The following is a 24919-nucleotide window of genomic DNA, read 5'->3' as shown; positions in this document are numbered from 1 at the left end:
TAAACACGTGCCACGTTGGTTTGCTGCACCTATGAACCCATCATCTAGGTATTAAACCCAGCATGCATTAGCTATTTCTCCTGATGCTCTCACTCTCCCAGAACCCCAAACAAGCCCCAGTGTGTGTTGTTCCCCACCCTGTGTCTACATGTTCACATTGCTCAGCTGCCACTTATAAGTGAGAACATGCAGTGTTTGATTTTCTGATCCTGTGTTAGTTTGCTGAGGATCATTGCTTCCAGCTCCATCCACATCCCTGCAAAGGACAAGATCTCGTTCCTTTTTATGGCTGCATAGTATTCCATGGTGTATATTTACCAGAGCAAATCAGGATTTATTACAAATTTTAGGGCTTCCTTACCTCTACCAATAAGTTTCTCAGCATCTAGTTTGGAGGGAACATACAATGTCACATTTTTGCAGGCATCACTGGCAAATATTAAAATCTAAAAAATGAAAAAAATCAAATATGCATAAAAAGAAACCTTTAATGTGTATACCATTTATATAAATTATAAATTTATATATTATATACACAAAAAAGCATGTAATACTTATATAAATGTTAATTATATTACAATTGATTGACTACACGAATTAAATATTAATTTTAAAATATTTAATTAAACAGAAATACATGAATTTATTTTTTTTGTAGTCTTTTTTTAAATTATACTTTAAGTTCTAGGGTACATGTGCACAACGTGCAGGTTTGTTACATATGTATACTTGTGCCATGTTGGTGTGCTGCACCCATCAACTTGTCAGCACCCATCAACTCATCATTTACCTCAGGTATAACTCCCAATGCCATCCCTCCCTCCTGCCCCCTCCCTGCAATAGGCCCCAGTGTGTGATGTTCCCCTTCCCATGTCCAAGTGATCTCATTGTTCAATTCCCACCTATGAGTGAGAATATGCGGTGTTTGGTTTTCTGTTCCTGCGATAGTTTGCTGAGAATGATGGTTTCCAGCTGCATCCATGTCCCTACAAAGGACACGAACTCATCCCTTTTTATGGCTGCATAGTATTCCATGGTGTATATGTGCCACATTTTCTTAATCCGGTCTGTCACTGATGGACATTTGGGTTGATTCCAAGTCTTTGTTATTGTGAATAGTGCTGCAATAAACATACGTGTGCATATGTCTTTATAGCAGCATGATTTATAATCCTTTGGGTATATACCCAGTAATGGGATGGCTGGGTCATAGGGTATTTCTAGTTCTATAATTATATGTGATTTATATAATTATAAATCACTTTATATAATTATCAAAATAAAAACATTTTGGAGAAAGAAATCAAGACAAAAGTATATCAAGGGGAAGAATAAAAAAACATACTGAGTTCTAGCTTCCTCCTGCAAAAAGCTTGTAAACTCAAAGAATTATGTATGCTCTTCAGCTTTGTTTCCTATACTGTAAAATGGATGTAATAACTTCACTGATTAGCTCAGTGCATACAGTGACGATCCAACAACAGCCTATGTGAGAGAGTGTTGAAAACTATCAGGAAGGCAGCACAGGTATATCCATAGGAAAAAGAAAACCAGATTTACTGAGGCAGCAAACTGTTTCAAACTGTTTAAAGACAAACATTAACTTGTTGCCATGAAGTGATGTGGAGAGTATTTATGTGTTACTCCACACGATAGGCACATAACTTTGAAATATACAATTATTTTGAAGGTGTATCTTCTCATAAATAAAAGTTAAGTTCATTTTACAAAATAATTTACTTAAATTTTTTTAATGGTTTAGTGATTCATGGTGAACCAAGTCCAATGCAACGTATACATAAACACACTGAAATTTAATTTTGTTCTGACTGAAACTTTACAATGGATGTTTCTCAAAGATTCACATTCTTTTTTTCTAGTTTTACAAACATCTTTGACCAAAAGCAAGACAGTTAACTAGCATTTACACTGTTACTTACAAAGTTTATAAACATAAACTAAAATCATCAAAATTTGGATGGAAATGTTTATTTTTAATATATATTAAAGACCCTTTGATTATCCAGTTTTAATTACACTTGAAGGATCGAATAAAGCAGAGGTTGTGTTTCATTTGGAGTGTTGGGAGAGACACAATAAAGACATTCATTTTGAACTGGAAATTAAATGATATGAAGAATTTTCACTGGCTGCATAGCCAAGAGAGAATAGGAGTAGAATCAGATGATTCTGAAGATTCCAGCTAAAGGTGATTGGAAGAATACATTCACTTATTCATTCAACCAACATTTACTGGTTGCTTCCTAAGTGCTAAACAGATTCAATGGCGAAAGCCGTGAACAAAGCCAAGTCCTTGCCTCAGAAAGATTACATGATAATAAGCAAAAGAAATACACAAATGCACAAATGTCACACAATGCCAAGGCAGCAAGAGATAAATGTCATGACAAAAATAAAGCAGGGAGAGAGGGTGACAACAAGAATACCTGAGTGTATATGAAGTGAGGAACTAGGAAAGAGTCTTCCAGGTGGGGCAAGAACCAGAGTAAAGACCCTGGAAGGAGACTTGTGTATTGCAGGAACAAGGTGGTCACAGTAGCAGAGCACAGTGAGGGAAGAGTGATAGGAGAAGAAAACAAAAGGACAGTCAAGGGCATATGATGTAGGGTCGAAAAGGTCATGGTAAGGAGTACAGATTTTGTTCTGAGTGCAAAGAGAGGCAACAGCATGATGAAGCTGTGGACTCGCATAAACTGTATTTATACAGAATCACTCTACTAGTTATGTGGAAAATAGGTTATAGAAGAATAAGAGTGGAAGCCAGGAGACTGATGGGGAGACTACAGCAGGAATCTAAGACTGGGGTAATTGTTACTTGGGCTAAGGTAATAATGATGGAGAAGATGAAAAATGGTTGGATTACGACAATTCTTTGAATAACAGTATCTTGGACACCCATCCATTCATGCATGAATTCAACAAATACTTATTGAATGTGTATTATGTACCACATACAGAGCAGTAAACATGGTGCTCATGAAACATTCAGTCTAAGAGTAAGACATATTTGTAATTTCAACAAAGTAAGACGAATGTAATGATAAGGAAGTACAGGGAGCTACAGGAGAGCAGAGGAAATAGTGATGTCTAAAAGCCGGGTGAGGTCACCTGAAGAGCGGCTACAAGCGAGATAGGCTAAGAGGAGGCAGAGCTTAAATGCTGCAAACAAAAGAATGGCATATGTGAAGGCCCAGAGATGGCACAGACCTGAAGAAGAAATCGGGAATGGTTGATATGTGTACCAGAGCGGGGGCAGAAGTTTAACATGGGCTCAAAGAAGTGGGTGTGGGCCAAATTTTGAACGGCATTAGCAAAGTACATGGATCTTTTTTCCCAATGATAATAAGAAACAAAGACTTACTTTAAGCAAATAAATTAAGTAAGCAGCTTTATGTTTGAATGTGATAGATCTGTCCAATGTGGAGAATGGAAATAACTGTCATTTCCAACAATAACAGGTTAGGTAATTAAGAAAAACCTATGCCAAAACTGATTAAAAATGATGCATAACATTTTTCAAACATCCTAAAGCATCAAAGAGCTACTACAATAGCAAGCAACTGCTAGGCCAAAAACTGAAGATAAAGCTGGAACACAGAGTGGTAAGAGGAACTCAGGAACAACTTCTGATCTGCAAAGATCTGACTCTGCTTTGTTGGCCTCTGGAGAGGAGAATGAAATCAAAGCACAGGGCCCACCTAAAATCTAAGAGGATCCACTCCACATTAATCTGGGACCCTAATGCTAAATCCTCATTACAAATTTGAGCCAGAAGTAAACCGGCCCTTGCGTGGATCTGTGATCCACACTCACATCTTTTGCTTGGTCCAGAAACTTCAAGCCATGAATTTAAAGAAGGCTTGACATGTGATCACCATCATAGATGCGGAAAGGCACTTGACCAAATTCAATAACCATTCTTATTTTTTTTAGTCTCAAAAAATAAGAATTGATAAGTACTTTTGCAATGCGATCTTTATAAATTATAACAACACAAATGGGAAAGCACTAGAAGCATCCAATTAAACTCAGAAACAAGATAGGCTTTCCAAGGTCACCATATATAGTTTACATTATATTAAAGGTATATTTGCAAGAGAAGGATATTAGATAGGAAGATGTAAAAAAAAAAAAAAAAAAAAACTCTGCATTTGATATGACTGTTTACCTGGAAAACCCAAGCAAATCAACCAATACATTACTATAAAACAAGAAGAGACTTAAGTAAGGAAGCAGAAATAACCATGAAAATATGGCAATCATTAGTCTTTATACCCATAAACAAAACCAGTCAGATAATATAAGAAATCATTTTCCACTTTGGGAGGCCGAGGCAGGAAAATCACGAGGTCAGGAGATCGAGACCATCCTGGCTAACACGGTGAAACCCTGTCTCTATTAAAAATCCCTATACGAAAAAAAAAAAAAAGACATTAGCCAGGCATGGTGGCAGGCACCTGTAGTCCCAGCTACTCCGGAGGCTGAGGCAGGAGAACGGTGTGAACCCAGAAGGTGGAGCTTGCAGTGAACAGAGATTGGGCCACTGCACTCTAGCCTGGGCAACAGAGCAAGACTCAGTCTCAAAAAAAAAGAAATCATTTTCAAAAGCAATTAAAAGTTGAAATGCCAAGAGTAAATTTAACAAGAAACATGTAAAGCCTATTTGAAGGAAACCTGAAAACATTTCTGCAGGGCAGAAAAGTACACTTGCAAAAAAAGAAAGACAAAAATCAATAGCGTATCTATATCAATTCTTGCTAAGTTAAATTACAAATTTTTGATACTAATAAAAACCTCAATAAAATTTTCTCTGGAACTAAACAAGCTGATTTAAAAAGCCATAAGGAAAAAATAAAAAATTAAGATAGGAAAATTATTTTTTGAAAAGCAATGAAAGGCTATCAACCCTAGCAGATATTACAAATCATAAAATCTCAACAATTAAATGAATATGGTACTGGCATATGAATAGAACGATATTTGAAGCACAGGTATTAGAAAAGAGGTAAAACAATTTGTATTTGCATTCTATATGACTGCATAAAGTCCCGAAAAGTTGTAACCTTTTATTACACCCACCAACAATTTATGAGTCAACCACATTCTTGCCTACATAGCATGTTGTTGAACTTTTGGGTGTTTGTCAAGTGTGAAATGGCATTTCAATGCAATTTTTATTCATATTTTATTATGAGTGAGGTTGACATATTTTTATAACTTAAGAGCCATTTTACTACTTTATGGATACTGTTACATCTATGTTGCACTTTTTCTTCTTGAGTTACAAGAGCTCTTTATGTATTAGATTAACCTTTTAAATATGACTTAAGAATATTTTTTCCAGTTTATCAATCACCTTTTGACTTTGCTTGTGGTGTTTTTGGTTGGTTAGAGTTGTTTTTTCGCCATGAAGAAGTATGTATATATGTACTCTCATATAATTGATTTTCTCAATTGTGATAAATTGGCTTTCGAAATCTAAGTCATAACTAGGCCTCGTGGGCTCCAAATTTATGTAACAATTTATTATGTTTTCTTCTATTATCTGTAGGGAATCATATTTTACATTTAAATCTTTCATCTCTGGAATTTTCTGTGGTGTTCTGAATGAAGCATAGATTCAATTTATCTTTACACATATATATATATATATCCTCGATCATGTGACATCTATCATAAAATAGTTTTCTGTCAAGTAATATACAACATTTACGGAGAGAAGGACAAAATCTAACAAAATTAAGCACTTTTTTTTTTTTTTGACAGAGTGCAGTGGTGCGATCTCACTGAAACCTCCACCTCCTGGGTTCAAGTGATCCTCCCACCTCAGCCTCCCAAGTAGATGGGATTATAGGCATGCACCACCATGCCTGGCTAATTTTTGTATTTTTTGTAGAGAGGAGTTTTTGCCATGTTGCCCAGTCTGGTCTTGAACTCCTGAGCTCAAGTGATCCTCCCACCTCAGGCTCCCAAAGTGCTGAGATTTACAGACGTGAGCTACTGCACCTGGCCTAATTTACACTTTTATTTGTAAATCCCATTATTGGTAATCTGTCCTACTGATACACCTGCCCATATATGAAATGACATACATTCAAGTTTATTCATTGTGACATTATTTGTAATAGCAGAAGTGACAGATACAAGTGAATAGACCCATGAGCTGTCTTTGAATGTAGATTTAATGGAACTTGATGGATTAAGGAAGGGGAGCTGTGAGAAAGAAAAAACAAACAGCTTTCAGACTTCCTACTTGAGGAACAGGCATATGGTACTGACACATATTGAAATACAGGACACTAAAAGAAAAACAACATTGTTTGGGAAGATAAAAAATGTGTCACACATCACAGTCAGTAGAGTGATACAAAGGACTATTGTTCAACGAAGACATCTGAACTAGCAATATTAATTTAGTGTATGTTGGCAACTGTGTGATATTTTAAGCTATAAAAGTGGATTAAATGCCCTAGGGAAAGACGGTAGATTCCAAAGGACAAGGCCTAGAACAGAGCATCAAGAGACACCAGCATTTAAGAGTGGAGGAAAAAGCAGTCAAACTCATAGAAGCAGAAAACAGAATGGTGGTTGCCAGGTGACGGAGGGTAGGGGAAACAGGGATTTGCTGTTCAATGGATATAAAAGTGTGGTTATGGAAAATGAAAAAGTTTTAGAGATCTGCTATATGACATTGTGCTTATAATTAACAATACAATACACTTAGAAATGCGTTAAGAGGGTAAATCTCAGGTTATATCATTTTTACCAAACCAAAAAAAGAAAAAAAAATAGACAAGACAAAAAAGAAGAAAAAGACAAGACACTAGGTAGAGAGTCAGACCCTGAGTGGTCAGAAAGATTAAAAAAAAAAGGAGAATGAGTGTCAAGAATAAGGGCAAAAGCTACAAGGTGGAACCATATAAAGAATGAGTCATTTGGATTTAGCACAGGAGAGCCAGTGATCTCAGAGAGAGAGAAGCTTTATTATGTGGTTAGCAGAAGACAGAGTTCAAGTGGCTAAGTCAGGTGTGGTTTGAAGAAACATTAGGAAGTGAGGAGAAGCTGATTTGTGGAATGATGAAGGATTACTTGGATATATGGGAAGGAGGTAATGTAAAGAATCCTACCCCCCTCCCAAAGTCATTTCTCCCCAATTTTTGAGACAGGATTTCACTCTGTCACCAAGGCTGGGATGCATTGGCATGACCAGGGCTCACTGCAGCCTGGACCTCCCAAGTTCAAGCGATCCTCCCATCTTAGCCTCTCTCCAGTGGCTTGGACCACAGGCGCACACCCCATGCCCAGCTAAAATCATTCTTGCTTAATAATTTCTTACACTTAGTATTTACACATTTCTCACACTTGAGACTCACAACCACAACAGCCACGTTGAGGTTGGCAGGGGTTTGCACAGACGTGCACAGAGCAAAAACCAGCAGAATGAGAGTGTAGCCAGGGCCAGCACACTTCCTACCCCACTCACTGATACCCCACCTTCTCCTAAACAGAATCTGAGATGACACACAGAAAGCTCTATCTGCAGGTATATGCAGGGCGATGCTACTACCCATTGCCAGTGTCTGTGCATGCCTTTTCCTTTCAAGAATAACGGCCAGTGGTTTTAAAAGAAATCGCAATTTTATTAGGAGTCCAATGAAAATTTCTTTCTTACTCATCAACATATGTTCTTACCGTTATTTATTCCATTCTTAGTTTCCTCATCTGTAAAATGTTAACTGGCTGTGTACTTGGCCCTTTCTATATTATTAATATGCCCTGGGAATTTAGTTAAGGGTTTGAAGTCCATTCAGCTCTTCGAGAAAGACATTCTAATAGTCGTAACAATTACCAATTCGTGATTTTAAAATGTGGAACTCTACTGCGAAATGAGACCCGAAGAGAAGGGGAAAGTATACGAATATTTCAGCCCCCAGTTCCCTTCTCCCAGTGGGAATTAGCCTTCCGGGTTCCTCCCTCTTTCCTTCAAGGTTGATTGGCACCCAATGCCTTTTGCTCAAGGCAAGGAGCACTTTTCCACACCTGTCGAATTGCTTCGTCTTCCAGGAAGCCAGGAAAAGTCCAATCAGACTTTTTATATCCCACATTCCCCAGAGGCTGCTCCCGGCATTGGCTTTCTGTGTCTTCAGGCCTCCAACCAGATCCTATCTGTCCAGCCTGGGAGTGGGGCTGTCCCGCCCCAAATAAGGCCAAACACTTAGGCTCCCAGCTCTGGGAAGGGGTAGGGTCATTGCTGTAGTGCCCTTTAAAGGGGGAAAGAATCTGGGGCAAGGGGTGGTGGCGCGGGGAGCCAGTGGTGAGCAGAAAAATCGAGTCGCCTCTGGGGACAAGAAATCAGAAAGACCCTTCCTTCCTCCAAAGATTTAGGGAACGGAAGCCTCGCACGTTAAGAAACCACTGAAACTGTACAAATGTTCACCTACAGCCCGCCCGTCCACAGTCTTCAGGAGCAGAGGGTCAAGATCCCCTCCCCCATCGCCAATTCCCCCCGCCCTTCTCCCAGAGTAAGCAATTCCCAGAAAGGCAAGCAGTTCCCTTTTTCACCCAAGGACACTCGCGCTCCGTCCCGGCCGCCCAGCGATTCCCCTTTCCGTGGCCTGGGCAGGCGCTGAGGCAGAGGGGGCCGCACATTCCCGGAGAATGTGCCAGAGGCGCAGCTGGACCGCTCCGGCGCACTTCGGCCCCGGCGCACCCCCGCCCCGGCGCACCCCCAGCCCCGGCGCACCCAGCTCCCCGGCGCGTACCCAGGGGCCACGGTTTTGCCTGGGCGAAGGCGGCCCGCTCCCGCCTGAGTGCGCTGATTACATCTACTGGAGACACCTTCCCTCCCCTTGGGGATCCAACTCCCAGGTCGCGATCCTCTTCCTATCTGCCCTTCCCCACCCCCGCCAACTCCATTTTCTAGCCACCCAGAGGCCCCTTCACCCCAGCTTTTCCCCGCCACCCCCAACTATCCCCGTTCCCCTAGTTTTCCTCCGTACCCCAGGCGATCACCCCCTTCCCCGGAGCGGTGACCGCTGCTGCACTCACCGCGAGGGTCAGCAGGAGCAGCCGGCAGAGGGCTCCGCTCCAGGAGCCGGAGGGGCGGGCTGCCGCCATGGAGAGGGTTCGGGACAGATCGCGGGCCGAGCGTCGGGCCGGGGTAGGAGGGCTCGGCGGGGCGAGGACCGCGGCCGGGGCACAGGCTGGGCCCGCTGCTCAGGAGGAGCGCGAGGCGGAGGAGGTGGCGCGCGCGGAGACGCGCTTTTCTCAGCTTCTCTGAAGCGCCTGCCTCTCATCCAAGGGGCTTTTCCTTTGGCGGAGGGTGGGGCTCCTGGCGCGTCCAAAAGACACCGAACGGCCCCTCCTTGTTGCCTGTTTAAGACTTAAGACTTCATTTCTCTAAGAAAGCCATGGGTGGGAACTCCCTCTCGCCGCCACCCTTTTACCTGCGCAAGGTGTTTCTCACCAGCGGACGCCACCTATAAGGGCCATCTCCCCCCCCACCACGCCCCGGTGTCCGCCAGGCGAGATTAACAGCCTGCCCTGCCCAGCAGAAGCCCTGACTGCACAAAGACTCACTCCTGAGCGCGCGCTCGGCCCCGGCTCCGCCCTGCCCCCTGCCCTCCGCGCCGGCCGTGGTCCCTGCCCTGGGGTCAATTACAGAGCGAGGTCTGAGCCGCAGAGGCTGGGTTTTAGGTCACAGCTGCCTGAGGCCCACCTGATAGAAAGTTGACTCCAAGGAGACTGTTACATGCTCTACTGGAGTGAATTTCCTACACACACCCACAAGCAGTTCAGACATCATAGTCATCTGAGGCACCATTCTTTGGGGTCTTGTGTTTTTAGGAATTTACTGGCATGACAATGATACAAGACAATCGCCATAATTTAGAGACAAAAATACATATATACGTACATACATACGTAAAGTTAGGGAATCAAGGCGACTGCAAAATAATAAAATCGAGGGTGAATTACTATGGGAAATGCATCCATTGAGGTCCTAGGCGTGGGCTACACGTATGTTACTGATTTTCTCCAAGAACATCCCTGATCACAAATAAAGTTATAACTTATTTCCTATACCGGACTCCTGAACATCTAGTGGAGAGTTCTCACCTTCTTTACTACCATGAAAACCAGAGTTCATGGTGAGAAATGAATAAGAATGGGATAATTTACATTTTTATTTGAAGTCCACTTAAACTAAACGAATTATTGCAGAACATAATCTGGAAGATTAAGATATAAACGCTGTGTTCTTTTGGCTCTTCAGAAAGCAATGACAAGGCATCTGACTAATCCTCCTGCACCTCTTTTCAATTACTGACTTAAACCAGGTAAGCCTGACCACAAAAGGAGAAACTTGTCTATTCCCTTTTGTTTGGTTTAAGTTTCCTCAGGGATGTCCTGAGAATCCTATTTGCTAAGCCAACTGTGACACTCACACCATTTCAATTCTTGAAAACGTTCACCATCTTAATACCATTATACGCCGAGCCAGAATTATTGCAATACTGAGCGTATATTTAAATTAAAAATTAATGTCAAACAGCACATGCCTTACATTCTGTGTGTCTGTCCCATGCTCTATTTTATTAATGAATGCCACTAATCAGCTGTTCTGTCTCCATATCCATAAAATTATCATTGACCCTTTGCTAGTAAAATAAGCCTGAGTCATCAGCATGAGGCATGAGACTATAGTTGACATCCTTCCATTTCCATATTTTTTAACACTCATGGTTTTCCATCAACGATACCATAAGCACACCTCATCCTATTAATGATGACGTCATGATCTCTAGCACAAAGCTTTTTCAGAGGACAAAAAGAAATCTAATTTCAGGTTCTGGAGATCTACTCAGACTATCATCATAGGCTTTGACTACAGGACATTTCCAAACTCTTGCCTACTCTTTAACCTCTGATGCCTTAAGGGCAGCTCATGTTTTTCCTCATTCCAGGAAAGGGTGGAAGAGCAATTTGACCAGAATTCATCTTAGATATTTCTTTTCCTCTTTCACATTGATTGATAGAGGCTATTAAAATGGTGATTTGTTCGTTTTATCACCAAAAAAAAACTTTAAACAAAAGAATGGAATATAAAGTACTTTCTCTGAACAAGTACCCAATTTATTTAATGTATTTAGGTTAGGCTATATGGTCACTGAAATAGATCCCTCTAGAACATAGGTTTGAAACAAAGGGCATATATTTAAAAATGCAATGGAATGTGAGTAGATGTGATTTTTTTAAAAAAAAAAGAATGACTTTTGTTTATGAATATGATTCTGCTGCATGAACTAGTTTCCCAATAAAAATATACTTTTTATAGTAAAAAGTACACCAGAGCAAAAGAAGCAACTTCCTTTGTGTTGCTTAAGTAATAATCTCTCAGGTATCAACACTCCCATTTGTCCATCTGTTAAGTGAGATAGTCAATAATAATAAGGTAATACCGGAGGCTATCTATGGTACTTTCTACATCTAAAATTAAACTATTTAGACTGCTTATGACAGATTTTTGAGAAGCTTGGCTGGAAATGGGTGTTCATTTCAGAGATAACATAGAAAGTCAGGGCCAGAGCAGTCCTTAAAGAAGTGAACAATTTGCAATCCAAAGCCCACAGGCCAAATCTATCCAGCCTAACTTCACAATTTTAATTTCAGAGACCAGAAACTATTAAGGGCAGCAACAACCAAAAAAATCCCACTTACTCACTGATGAGCAAATAGAGACGCTCTCCATGAGCTTTGTGAATCCTGCTAGTTCCTCCCCTGCCAGCACCAGAGGATGAGTGATCCACAGGGACAGATGTCATCTTCAGGGCGAAACCATCTCAGCATGGCATATGACATAGAATGGAATTCAAAAGCAAGGGAAACACAAACCTAACAGGCAAAAAAGCAAGATTAAAGGACATTGTCTAGTTGCTTCATAGGTTGGAGCATAAAGGGAACATCTGCTAATCACAATAAAATGAGCACAATTTTTTAACCTCTCAGAGTTGTTGCAAGAATTAAATGATATCAAGGCACTCAGAACAAGGCCTGGCACATTCTAAGTGCTCCCTCAGTGTCAGTTATTATGAACATCCATCTTCCCTGCCATTGTACTACCACATCTCTCTGATCCATTCACTTCCTCCTCATGACAGCTCCCTATTTCCTATCCTTCCAGTACCTCTCCTCAGAGAGTTCTCTGTCCTGGTCTAGGGCTGAACCCTAGAGCTAATTCATTCACCTTCAACCCCCTCTCTTCAACACTAACCCTACATCTTGTCTGTTAATAAATGAATTAACAATGTAATACTAAGATGAGCTGTGCAGTTTGCATCAGTTGTGTACTCTTTGAAAATTTGAACCAATTCTTTAAAAAGAATCCTTCTCAATTTAAGAAAAAGTTTTAAAGTTCTGTGTTTTCCAACAAATGCTATCTTTACTTTTTAATGCTATGTATATTTCTTGGAACTTCACTTTTCAGAATTGATCTCAGTGAAACATAGTATACTAATCAAGTTCAATTTCTATTACATTTCAAAGTTTTTGTTTGTTTGTTTGTTTGTTTTATGGAGTCTCGCTGTGTCGCCCAGGCTGGAGTGCAGTGGCGCGATCTCCACTCACTGCAAGCTCAGCCTCCCGGGTTCAAGTAATCACTTTTCTGCCTCAGCCTCCTGAGTAACTAGGACTACAGGTGCCCACCACCATGCCCAGCTAATTTTTTTTTTTTTTTTGTAGTTTTAGTAGAGACAGGGTTTTGCCATGTTGGCCAGGCTGGTCTCAAACTTCTGACCTCCGGTGATCTGTCTGCCTTGGCTCCCAAACTGCTGGGATTGCAGGCATGAGCCACCGCACCCGGCCTGCCTCTATATATTGCTGTGTACAAATACATCTGCATTGTTTCAAACCCTTGCACTCACAAGGCTCCGTCTGCTATAAGTACTTTGTACACGCCCTTTCCTCTTTCCTAGAACCTTCTTCTATCTCTCTGGCCTAGTTAACTCCCATTCACCCTACAAATCTCAGCTTTTATTTTCTTCCTCACCCAGTCAAACCTTCCACATTAAACCACTGCCTCTCATGGAGAGCACTTGTCACAATTGCAATGTTAAATTTGTTCAAATAATTATTTGATTAATACTTGCTTCTCACCAAAGACTACATTTCCATGATTGTAGTAATCCTTTTTATGTTCACCCTTGTATTATCAGCATTACCATGACTCCTGATTCATAGTAGACACTTAATAAATATTTGCTGAATGAGTGAGCAAATGAATAAATAAATGACAAATGAGCATTTCTGACAAGCAATTCTTTGTTTTCCTTTTTCTATTCTAGTGTTTATTGGCATATTAAAGTGATGTCTTGGGCCACATTTGATAGGGTGGGAGTTCCTAGTCTAATCTCAAATATGCTGGACATATGTTATAGTAGCATATTAATAAAATATGAGATGGGCCTACTAAACATTTCTAGTATGGCTTTTGCACAAGAACACACAAATATGCTTATGAATTTTAACTTAGAACTCCAAAGAGACCTGTGTATAAATGGATACTTAATATCTGATAAAAGTGGCAGCAGATAGCGTGAAGAAAATAAGGAATTATTTAGTGGTGGCATTGGGAAAACATTCATTATTGGAGAAGAATAAAATTGGTCCCCTACACAACCACTTTTATATTTATACATATGCTGTGGTGGAAGACACACAAAGTTAATGAAAAATAATACATGAGAACATCAGCGTTACACAGAGGCAGGAAAAGAGTTTTGAACTAAAACCTAAAAAGCATATACCATATAGGAATAAAAAAATATATACTTGATTACATTAAAATGCAGGCTTTCATTTGACAGAGGACACATAAATAAAGTTGATAAACAGATGATGGATTGGGAGAAGACGTTTTTCATGACTAAAACAGATGAGAGAATAATATCTAGAAAATACAAGGATCTCCTACATGTCAACTAGAATGTGGCAGAACCATAACAGAAAAAGATAGGCAAAGAGTATTACAAGGCATACTGTTACAACAGAGGAATCTGAAGCCTACCAAGTATATTTTAAGAAATCTGAGAAAGGCACATCAAAGTCATAAAATATCCTTCTATACTTATTTGGCAAAAACTAGGAAGCTAATAGTAAATGTTAATAGGAATGTGGATGTTTGGGAAGCCTGGTGCATTGTTGGTAGAGTTATAAATCTGATCAAACGTTCAGGACAGTAGCCTAACAATGATTGTTCAACGTAATATATTAAACCCTATAGCCCAGCAATTTATCTCTTGGCTAATAACCCAGAAGAATTCTCACTGAAGTCTATGAAGGGATGCTTTGCTGTCGAGGGAGCTGGGAGCAATCTGGGTTACCATCCTTGGAAAGAAGAAAAATTATGGTGGCAGATCCACCCCATGGATCACTGTGCAAAGTTAGAACCAATAGGCTACCTACATATGGCAATATGAATGGATCTTAAAAACATAGAACCCAGTGAAATAACTAAAAATAGAGTATTTCTACATTCAATATAAATTTAAAAAGACAAAAAATCATTACACTGAACAGCAGCATTTTAATAAAAATTATATAAACAAAAACACACATTCTAAACACATTCAACTAATTTTTATGGAGGTAGAAAAGAATGAGTATGAGAAGCAAAGGTTGTGAAGGGTTAATAAGAAGAAAATATATCACAATATGTTTAAATCTCATTTATTTTAGTAAGTGGAAGAGGAAGAAATTTAATAGTATTTTGTTTTTTCCTATTAGTTACATGTCTGCTAATTAAGTATTGGTATATATAATACTTGTTTCTATCTTATAATCAGGAAGCAATAATGCAAGGAATTACTAATAAACCAAATGAGTAGAGAAATTAACATTGTTCCCAAAACAGGAAGGACTATAAAACCTGGTGGTCACATATAACCGGATAATCACCAGTGGTAAACATGTATTGCTGTTATTCAGTTTGTCCCACACAATCACCAAATAAAAGGAGGGTTTGGAGTGCATTCCAATATGATAAATGAACCAAATATTCTCTGGAGGAGTGTTAACTACACAGATTCAATCCCTCATCATCTGTTAACAGGAGATGAGTATTTTAGGTAGCCTATAATTGTAATAGAAACTAATGAGAAAGCAAGCGTTAAGTTATGTTACCAACCAAATCAATAGATTTATAATGATGAGTTAATGGGTTTTGCCACACATCTATGTGAGGTACGCAAAAAACAATATTTTGGGGAAGACATCTGGTTGCAAATAATAAATACTATGTAACAAGAGTGAACATAAAACATTTTATTTACTAAGCAGCTGTATTTTAATTATAGAAGGAAACTAATTCTGCTGATTAGTGCCTGAAGTGTTTATCACCTTGAGGAAAGCAACTAAATCTTGTGCTCCAATCAAAAATCAATTGACCCACATTCTCTAACCTCTGAAAGTCAGAGATGGTATTCCTCTTCTTTAGGACCTCCTAAGAGTATTGTCAGTCCTTGGCCGGGCGCGGTAGCTCAAGCCTGTGATCCCAGCACTTTGGGAGGCCGAGACCGGCGGATCACGAGGTCAGGAGATCGACACCATCCTGGCTAACACCGTGAAACCCCGTCTCTCCTAAAAAATACAAAAAAACTAGCCGGGCGAGGTGGCGGGCGCCTGTAGTCCCAGCTACTCGGGAGGCTGAGGCAGGAGAATGGTGTGAACCCGGGAGGCGGAGCTTGCAGTGAGCTGAGATCCTGCCACTGCACTCCAGCCTGGGCGACAGAGTGAGACTCCGTCTCAAAAAAAAAAAAAAGAGTATTGTCAGTCCCAAAGTATTCAAAATAATATGAAATTCTAAGAAGATTATAAAATAAATATATCTGTAATCCCAGAAAAGTTTAAAGAAATGCAGAACTGGTGAAGAAATAAATTAACCCCTGTTGATATTCTAGAAAAACATGATAATGGGTTTTGAAATAATTTTATTTATGTCTCTCTCTCTCATGTTTAAGATATTGAAGTATTCAAAATAACCAGCAGTCTGATTGCAGTCTATGTTGTTTCAATTATCTTAGTCAACTTTATAAAGAATTTTTAAATGCTCAAGAAAAATTGTTCTTTGAAATGTTATGAATAAAATGTAGTATACATAGCTGTGACATTAGAAAGGAAAGTGTAAGAACTGTCAACAGCAGTTGGGCTTTAGGACAGTTTGATGGGGCATATGAGAGATGGAAGGGACAGAGTTTTCAGGAGCAGCTGCTTTTATGCCTAGAAGATATTAAGAATCAAAAGTGGGGAGAAACGGGAGACAAATTGTTAACTATTTAACTGTACATTTAACGTTTATTCTTCCTTTTGAAGTTTCTCAAGTTGTGAATAAAGATTTGAAACTATATCAAGTATATTTTTGTGTAGGACTTTTTTGGGAGAGCTTTGTATATGATGTTTTAAAAATATAGTTCTGTATTCAACATTGATCATATGACTGCTTGATTTTATATAGTTTATATAAGCTATAGTTACTGCTTTTCTTAGTCATTTTCTTGGTCTTCCTCCTTGTCATTTGAATACATAACATCTGCCTCTAAGATCTAAACTGGAAAAAAAAATTGATTTGAGTAGACCCTAGCCTTCTTTCTAGGAGCTTTCAGGCATTCATCTAACTACATTTTCCTAGAGAGTGGACAACATTTTCCTTCCCTTATTGCCTGATTGGCCTTTGAAACTAAAGGCAATATCTGGAGCATGTGTAACTCTAACACCCTTTTGGTGCCTTCTACAGTAATTTGTGTGGGGATCACACTTCCTAGATCACAATGTGCCACTGCTGAGTCTACTTCCTATTGTGGAGTTAGCAGTCATTAAAGACTTGTAGTAGGATAAAGACTATTAAGATGGGGTCAGAGGAAATAGGACTTTTGCTGTCTCAAAGGAATATCTGATCAATATTGTCCTCAATGGTTTATATGAGGGAACCATTTTTTCTCTAAAATTGAAGTAACAATGAGCTGCTTCAAAAAATTTTAGTGAGATTAAATATATATATAATATGTAGCATTTATATTTATTTACATATATTTATGTATTTATGACAGTGCCTATAACATAGTAAGCATTCAATAATAATTAGCTAATCTGTATTAGCATGTATAGAACCTATAATTATTGCTAATGTGTATCAGGCAGTCATCTTACCAAGCTTAATATATCTCTACTGTCCTCCATCATCAGGGTTCAAGTGGGAGCCCTATAGATGGAGAAAGGCAACCACTTTACCTGTTCCATATCTCCAACAGGAGTCAAAGGAGAGCCTCAGAAATTTCCGAACCTTTGACAAGACCTTTCTTCTCTCACCCAGCCCAGCCCTCATTGTGTCTCACTGTTATACATTTAAAGGTTATAGGACTAATCTCCGTAGGGTATTTATCCTATTTATCTCAGCCCCCAGAAGAAGTTCTGGTTCCCCAGGCATCCCTCTTCCCCTGGAATATAATTCCCTTAAGGCTCCAGACATACCCTTTGCTGACCCCACCCCAAATCTCAAAACTCTATTGACTCTTGAAGTCAGCAGCATCTCCAGCCTGGGTGACAGTGCGAGACTCTGTCTCAAAATAAAATAAAATAAAATAAATAAAAAATGAAACTTTACCTTGTTTAAGCCACTCTTATTTCTGTTATCAGCAGACTAATACAAGTCCTGGCTGATTCACTGAGATTATTTAAAAAAAATAAACAAAAAGACCACAACTTTTTATATAGCCTACAATGTGGAACAGCAGAATTTCACCTCAGTCAATTCAAACACGGAATCACCATTTGTCATATACAGCAAAATCATAAAATTATCTTTGTTCATGCTGAGCGCTCCACGATTTTCTGTTTAAACTCATCTTCACTCATTCTGAAGTCTATTCGAGTAGAGACATTAAGACAGTTTTGAACTGTGATGAACATTGATTGAATTAATTCATGGGAGAAAAGTTTTACTTATTTTTATTTGCCTTTATTTTCATTAGCTGAACAATGAGAACATATCTCAGGATACTAGAATGCAACAAAATATTAACTCTCTCAGACTTAAGGAATCACATCTACTAGATCATTTTTGTGTAGGAACACAAAACAGAAGGGTAAAAATGGAGTGCTTCATTTAAACATGCGTATATTTAGGGAAGGTATTTTTATTTAAAATTTTAATTAGTGCAACAACTAAATATTAAATCCCATAACAAACAAAACACCTGTCAAGCACAGTTATAAGGGAGAATACAATGGTGAATACAACATCATCTCTACCTTAAAGAACATAGTTTGGTTTATAAAATCAATAAACAAAATTCTTTGTAGAGTTGAAAAATTGTGGTAAATGAGTGACTTAATAAAGATCACACAGCAAGTTAACAGAAGGATCACAGTCTCCTCACTCCTAAATCGGTGGCTTTCTACAGTCAGGCTTCTGACTTTAATTTTTTAAATTTTTAATTGAGATAGGGTCTCACTCTGTCACCCAGGCTGGAGTGCAGTAGTACAATCATAGCTCACTGTAACCTCAAATTCCTCAAGGGATTGTCCCTGCTCAGTCCCCTGAATAACAAAGACTACAGGCACGGTACAGCTAACATTTGTAAAGATGAGGTTTCACTATATTGCCCAGGCTGGTCTCAAATTCCTGGCCTCAAGCAGTCTTCCCACTTTGGCCTCCCAAAGTGCTGAGACTACAAATGTGAGCCACTGAAGGCTTTTGACTTTAGAAAGGATGGAAGATATTATCTTCAAATGACACATTATTGTACCTTTTTTTATTTCCATGAAGTAATACTCCCTTTTCTTCTGAGGCTTTTCAGAGAACACTGGAATATCTTCAAGTCTCATCATATTTGGACTCTTCATTTATTTATTTATTTATTATTTTTTTTGAGACAGAGTCTTGCTCTGTTGTCAGGTTGCTGGAGTGCAGTGGTGTGATCTTGGCTCACTACCACCTCTGCCTCCGGAGTTCAAATGATTCTCTTGCCTCAGCCTCCCAAGCAGCTAGGACTACAGGTGTATGTCACCATGCCCAGCTAATTTTTGTATTTTTAGTAGATATGGGGTTTCACTATATTGGCCAGGATGGTCTCGATCTCTTGACCTCTTGTTCTCCTTCCCTCGGCCTCCCAAAGTGCTGGGATTACAAGTGTGAGCCACCGCACCTGGCCCATATTTGAACTCTTAACCAAAAGAAAGTGAGTTTTCAAAGTACAGAAGGTTACCTGCTACTTTCACTGACTTATGACTTGGGTAAAACAATTATTTACATCCAATCTTTGTCCTTTCCCCATATCAGATTACATTCAACTACATATAACAGAAAACCTAAAGTTGTATGGCTTAAACACAAAAAGGTTTACTCACACACATGACCAAGTTTAGAGGCAGGAAGACTAAAGCAGATTAGAGGCTCTACAATTTATCAGGGATCCAACCTCTGTTAATCTTTTTGCTCCACTATTCTCAGTACATGGCTTCCATTCTGAAGCTCACAAAATGGCTGCCTGAGCACCAGGCATCACATCTATGTTCTAGATGGTATCTAAATAATATCTAATTATCTAGACGTTAACTAATATCATGAACCTACTGCCTGAGGTTACCTGTATTGCTTACTCCACTAAACTAATCATGTTTTTCACCCATTCGTTTTTGCTGTCTTTCCTCTCACCTAATCACTTTTGTAGTGCTCATCCTAGTTTTATGTGCTTACAGATCTCCTGGAGATCTCGTGAAAATGCAGACTCTGATTCAATAGGTCTGAGGTGGGGTATGAGAATCTATTTGTCTAACAAGCTCTCAGGCAATGCCAATGCTGTTGGTCCACAGACCACACTGAGTATCAGAGAGCTAGCGCTGAGGTGAGGAATAGAACGACAGACATTCTCAACCTTGACAGTACATCAGAAAGGCCTGGGGAGTCTGTTAACCTACTCTATAGGTGGGTCTCATTCTCAGTGTTTCCTATATGGTAGATCTGGGCTAAGGACCAAAGTATTTGCATTTCTAGTAAGTTTCCAGGTGATGCTGAGCCCGCTAATCCAGGAATTACACTTCAAGAACGAGCAACCTTGAATTTTAGTATGGATCTCAAAGAGGTGGAAAATATGGTGGGTGTAGGACAGTAGCACATCCCTCTTGCAGGACACCTACTATGGATGGATGATCTTTAGAAACTTGGGTTTTAAGAGAGATTTTGAACTATGTAAATGTCATCCACCACTCAGTACCAAATATTCTACATCTTTTAGGGGAGGCAAAGCCAAGTAAGGAAATCCTTTCATTTCCACTTTTGATTAGAGGGCTTCTTTTAGTTTTTCTTGAACTTTACCTGGTAGAAAATAACATTAATTTTAGGTAAATTAAAACTTCACGTATCTCAAATGAAGCCTTGAGTTTTTTTAGTATTAATAATTCCACAGTATATCATTTAGAAGTCTCTAAACATAGACAAATAAAATTCCACGGTTACAGGTATCAAATTGTTGCACACCGAAAACCCAATTTTTAAAATGTTGAAATCCTATGTATTCTCAGGCAAATGCAGACCACAGGAAAACCACACTTGTCTTTCATTGTTTTTTTTTTTTCTCTAAAGTTAGGGAATAAACAACTGCTAACTCTGTATATTGATTTATGACAGGATATTTATTTCCATCAATCAAAAAACTTACTCTAAGAAGTGAATATCTTAAAATAGTAAAAGACTTAGCTTCATAAAATACGTATTATAAATGTAGTTCACACATTTGTTTTTATAATCCTTCTAATACACTTAAATTAGTCTATTTAAAATAGCTATTTAAAAAAGTTATTTTGGTTTTGGTAGTAAGGATTTGAAGTAATATATATGTGATTTTTATTTTTTATGTAAACATTATTTTTTCGAAGAGTTTTGAAAAACTCTGCTAACTTAATTTTATTGGGCCCTATAAAATACGCAAGAATCTATCCATTCTTAGTAATGTTTTCTCCTGCTATGCTTCTTTTTTCTTTTTTTCTACAAAAACAGAAAGACAAATGCAATGTCTAGTCAAATGCAACGCTCCTTCAGATTTATTAGAAAAGCAGATAAGAGAGTAGAAAAATGCAGCAATATATATTGTTTCATTGCCCTAATTTCATTTAGGTTTTTCAACTAGTACAGAACTTTCATAACTAACATCCAATAAAAAGGGAGTTAGCTTTTCTGCGATAATAAAAATCTTTGACTCTAAAACATCTATTTTGAGCATTTTCTAAATAACACAGCATATGACATTTTCTGAAAGTAAAGATATGCATAGATGTCAAGTTTTATGAAATACTTTTAATAAGCACAGGAGTAAGCAGAAGTTCAGTAAAATTAGGACATGTCTAATGAAGCTCACTTATAAAATTACATTGATTTTCATCTATCTTGGTGTTCTCATGAAATTTTTTCACATGAAATATTTGAGATCTGAAACAAGATAAGAAAATTTAACTGTATATCTTCCTCAATACTGATTTAATTCTAGAAAAACCATTCATAACTATTAACTTATTAGTTGACAATTAACTGACAAGTTATATTAAATAAATTCATGAAATACAATATTTTATTAACAAATGAAATTTGTAAGCATTCTGATAGAGTGTCACACATTTTATCAATCACACAATTAACATTTAATTTTGGGAGTAAACAGAATGATTTTGAATTGCCTAACTAAACCAAAAGTCAAAGTTTCTCTGAGCTAAACTCTAACGATATTTTGAAAATATTTTAAATAGCCAAAACTGGTTAATACAAATTTATTTCCCAAATTTCTAATAATTTTTCTAATGCTTTTAAAGTATCTTCTCTTGCTAAGATATCTACCTGTGGACATTAATTATTACATTTTTGAGTGTAGGTACAAATTGTTCTTGGAGCAATTAAAAATCATTGGCTGAAATTTAATTTACATATGTTCGGTTGTCTTCATATTTCTTTTCACTTGCTTAATTATGGAAAAGAAAATTTATATCTGAACATAAAAGTACATTTAAAGTTAAGGTTCAGTTAATGATTTTTCATTGCTCCAAGAACATTTTGTACCTACATTCAAGAATGTAACTTATGATAAATGTCCAAATTTATATTTTAAAATTTTAGAACTGATATTATCATCAGAGCAAACTGTACATCAGAAAACGAAAATTGCATGACCATAGAAATATTTTATAATGATTATACAAATTGTATATTATGGATACCCTGTAAAATAAAACCTGATTTATTAAAATCACTTTTTCTTTTGATCCAATATCCAGTTTCATATCAAGAAGCACCTTTAATTTGGAACTGAGAATAAGAAGACTAGTCCCAACATTTTTTTAAAAGCCACTCATTTTTAAAAATAGTTAACTAGTTAATAGATTTTTTTAAGTCTTTGTGTTTTCTGGATGAGAAATTTCCATACTGTTATTGTTTATAGATTTATAGAGTTTGCCACAAATGGCTATGAAAATGCTATTTAAATATATAGTTTCTTTTTAGATTAATAAAATATACTATCCTGTTAAAATGTTTTACATTCAAAATTATTTCTGAATGTGTGCATTCATTTTTTCATTATTCCACAAATGTTTGGTAAGTGTTGCAGTAATAGATTTCATTTTTTCTCTTTTTTTTTTGAGACAGAGTTTTGTTCTTGTTGCCCGGGCTGGAGTACAATGGCACAATCTCAGCTCACCGCAACCTCCGCCTCCCAGGTTCAAGCGATTCTCCTGCCTCAGCCTCCCGAGTAGCTGGGATTACAGTCATGCACCACCACGTCCGGCTAATTTCTTGTATTTTTAGTAGAGACGGGGTTTCTCATAAACATTCTAGTCCCTAATTCTGACTGCCCATTTTCTTAAAGTAACTATAAATTTAGGTTGAGTCTTAACTATTAATACAGATGGTAATTCAATTTTGGGCATATTCAAGGTGCTAATCTCTGTATATCAGAGTTGCAGCCTAATGCCATCAGGGCTAGTTGTCCAAATGCTTGGAGATGGCAGGTGGCAACTACAGATAAGGTGGGCCTATGTCAAACTCAAGAGTGAATGTTTTTGCTAACGTATTTATGTTTTTAAAATGTTAGTAGTAAGCCATGTTGAGCAAATGAAACATATTTGTGAGCCTAAGTCAACCCAGGAACCTCGGGGTTGTAATTCTTTCATGGAAATCTTTTCAGGTAATCTTCATAAAATCTCTGCCCCTCAAGTTTGCTGTGAGCTTGTTCTGGTCCTTATCTTTCCAATAATCCCAGAAGTTGAAGGGACCTGATAACAAATCCACATGCGCAGAGGTCCAAGGACCGAGCTCTGAAGGATCCTGAAAGAAAACAATGCTGGGAGCACTGCTCTGAGGAGTACAAAAGTGTAAAAGAGAAATGAGCTTAATCACCAAACTGAAGACTGCACTGACGAATACTTAAAAGTCCTTTTTAAACCACTCAGGTGGAGAGAATGCAATTATCTGGCCCCAAAGAAAATATTTCTAAGAACATAATTCTTCCCAAGATTTTGAAGAAAATATTTAATTCATACATCTACAACACAAATTCATCTTTCATTGGCCTCTATAATACCCGGCTTTCCCAAATGTTCTTCCACAGCACAAAAAGTAACATCAGTTTTCAAATACAAGGTGCAAGAAAGTATACAGTACAGTCATGACTAGGGCAATATATACATGCACCTAAAAGAGAATTAACAAACAAAACCTTGATTTCTAGAGAACACGGAAGTTATACCAGACAAGGAGAATGTAGGGGAATCTCATATTTATAGTACCCTTACCTATACATGATGAAGTTTACCTCCATAAACAAAAACATTAGCAGATGCTGCTAACATTCTGCATGTAATAAACTCCTACTTATGCATCTGTGGATATTACACTGTTAAAAGGCACATTTATTTCTTGACGCATGTCTTTGCTAATGTCCTAAATTTGGGTTCCAGTTGATCTAGAAACTCCAGTCCCTCTTCTTCCTGCCGGTCGCTGCAGCACCCTACTGAGCCGGCCAGAGAACCTTTGCCTTCATAGTTATACGAACGAACGTAGTCTTCACAATGTTTATGCTCCTCATCTTGTCCACACAAATACACCTTCTGTATCAAAAAAGAGCACATTTTATTATTTTTTTAAAAAACACCTAAACATATTAGCAGAAAAATGATGTCTTTGATTTACCTTTTACTGTTTAATTTTTAATCAGAGTGTGTCCTCTAATCGATTCCTATATATAAAAAATGCACAGGATTGGTCTGTATTATAGTCACTCTTAAAATATAGCAAATAAATAAATGCTTCTAGTGAGCACATTTAGAAAAATTAAGACTACACGTATATCACACAACTCATTTATAATTTTCCATTTGAACATAAAACATGTATATTTGAAATTTATCTTTGTAGCTTCTTCACATATTTGAAGAAAACCAATATAGGCTATGATTCCTATGTTTATACACTACTATATAACTGTGATAGTGTAATATATTAAACTGGCTAACATCAAACCTATACTGATTAATCTGAACATAAAACAAAACAAGGAACTAAAACTCAAAATAAAAGCTCAACAATTTATCTGGTTGATTTTGATAGCCAGGACTTCATAACCACACAAAGAACTCAAGCACACTGAGAAATGTTTGTAATTTATGATCCATTCATTCCTATATAATAAATATTTCACTCTAGGTGGTTTTTCTGTTAATTTTTAGGGAAGAAGCTGTCAACTTTTTATCCTTTGTAAACACATCTACATATGGCACTCCTAGATAAACTTTCGTAAACTGTTTCTCTTTGGGTTTAAACCAGACATCCACATCTATGATAATCCAACATTTAAAAGATGTT

The 24919-nt window shown here is 37.9% G+C and overlaps 3 protein-coding genes across 14 annotated transcripts in view; 1 reads left to right on the top strand and 2 right to left on the bottom strand.

The window, feature by feature from the left end:
• DSC2 (desmocollin 2) overlaps positions 1 to 9597 on the bottom strand; it is a 37229-nt gene extending 27632 nt beyond the window's left edge. For both annotated transcript variants that reach the window (XM_050768265.1, XM_050768266.1), the window contains exons 1-2: positions 9070 to 9597; positions 362 to 446 (exon numbers count right to left, since the gene is read on the bottom strand). In XM_050768265.1, the coding sequence (XP_050624222.1) occupies positions 362 to 446; positions 9070 to 9138 (154 nt within the window). In that variant the 5' untranslated portion in view covers positions 9139 to 9597. The remainder of the gene's footprint in view (positions 1 to 361; positions 447 to 9069) is intronic.
• TTR (transthyretin) overlaps positions 1 to 24919 on the top strand; it is a 1143467-nt gene that overhangs the window by 666052 nt on the left and 452496 nt on the right. The window lies entirely within an intron of this gene.
• The window catches only part of DSC1 (desmocollin 1), a 29067-nt gene continuing 26773 nt past the window's right edge, over positions 22626 to 24919 (bottom strand). The window contains exon 16 of the mRNA XM_050768269.1: positions 22626 to 24165. Within this exon, the coding sequence (XP_050624226.1) occupies positions 23968 to 24165 (198 nt within the window). The 3' untranslated portion in view covers positions 22626 to 23967. The remainder of the gene's footprint in view (positions 24166 to 24919) is intronic.

This window comes from Macaca thibetana, chromosome 18 (genome assembly GCF_024542745.1).
Source record: "Macaca thibetana thibetana isolate TM-01 chromosome 18, ASM2454274v1, whole genome shotgun sequence".
In the NCBI taxonomy this organism is placed as follows: Eukaryota; Metazoa; Chordata; class Mammalia; order Primates; family Cercopithecidae; genus Macaca; species Macaca thibetana.
The sequence above is the reverse complement of the archived record's forward strand: the minus strand, read 5'-3'. Positions and strand labels throughout refer to the sequence as shown.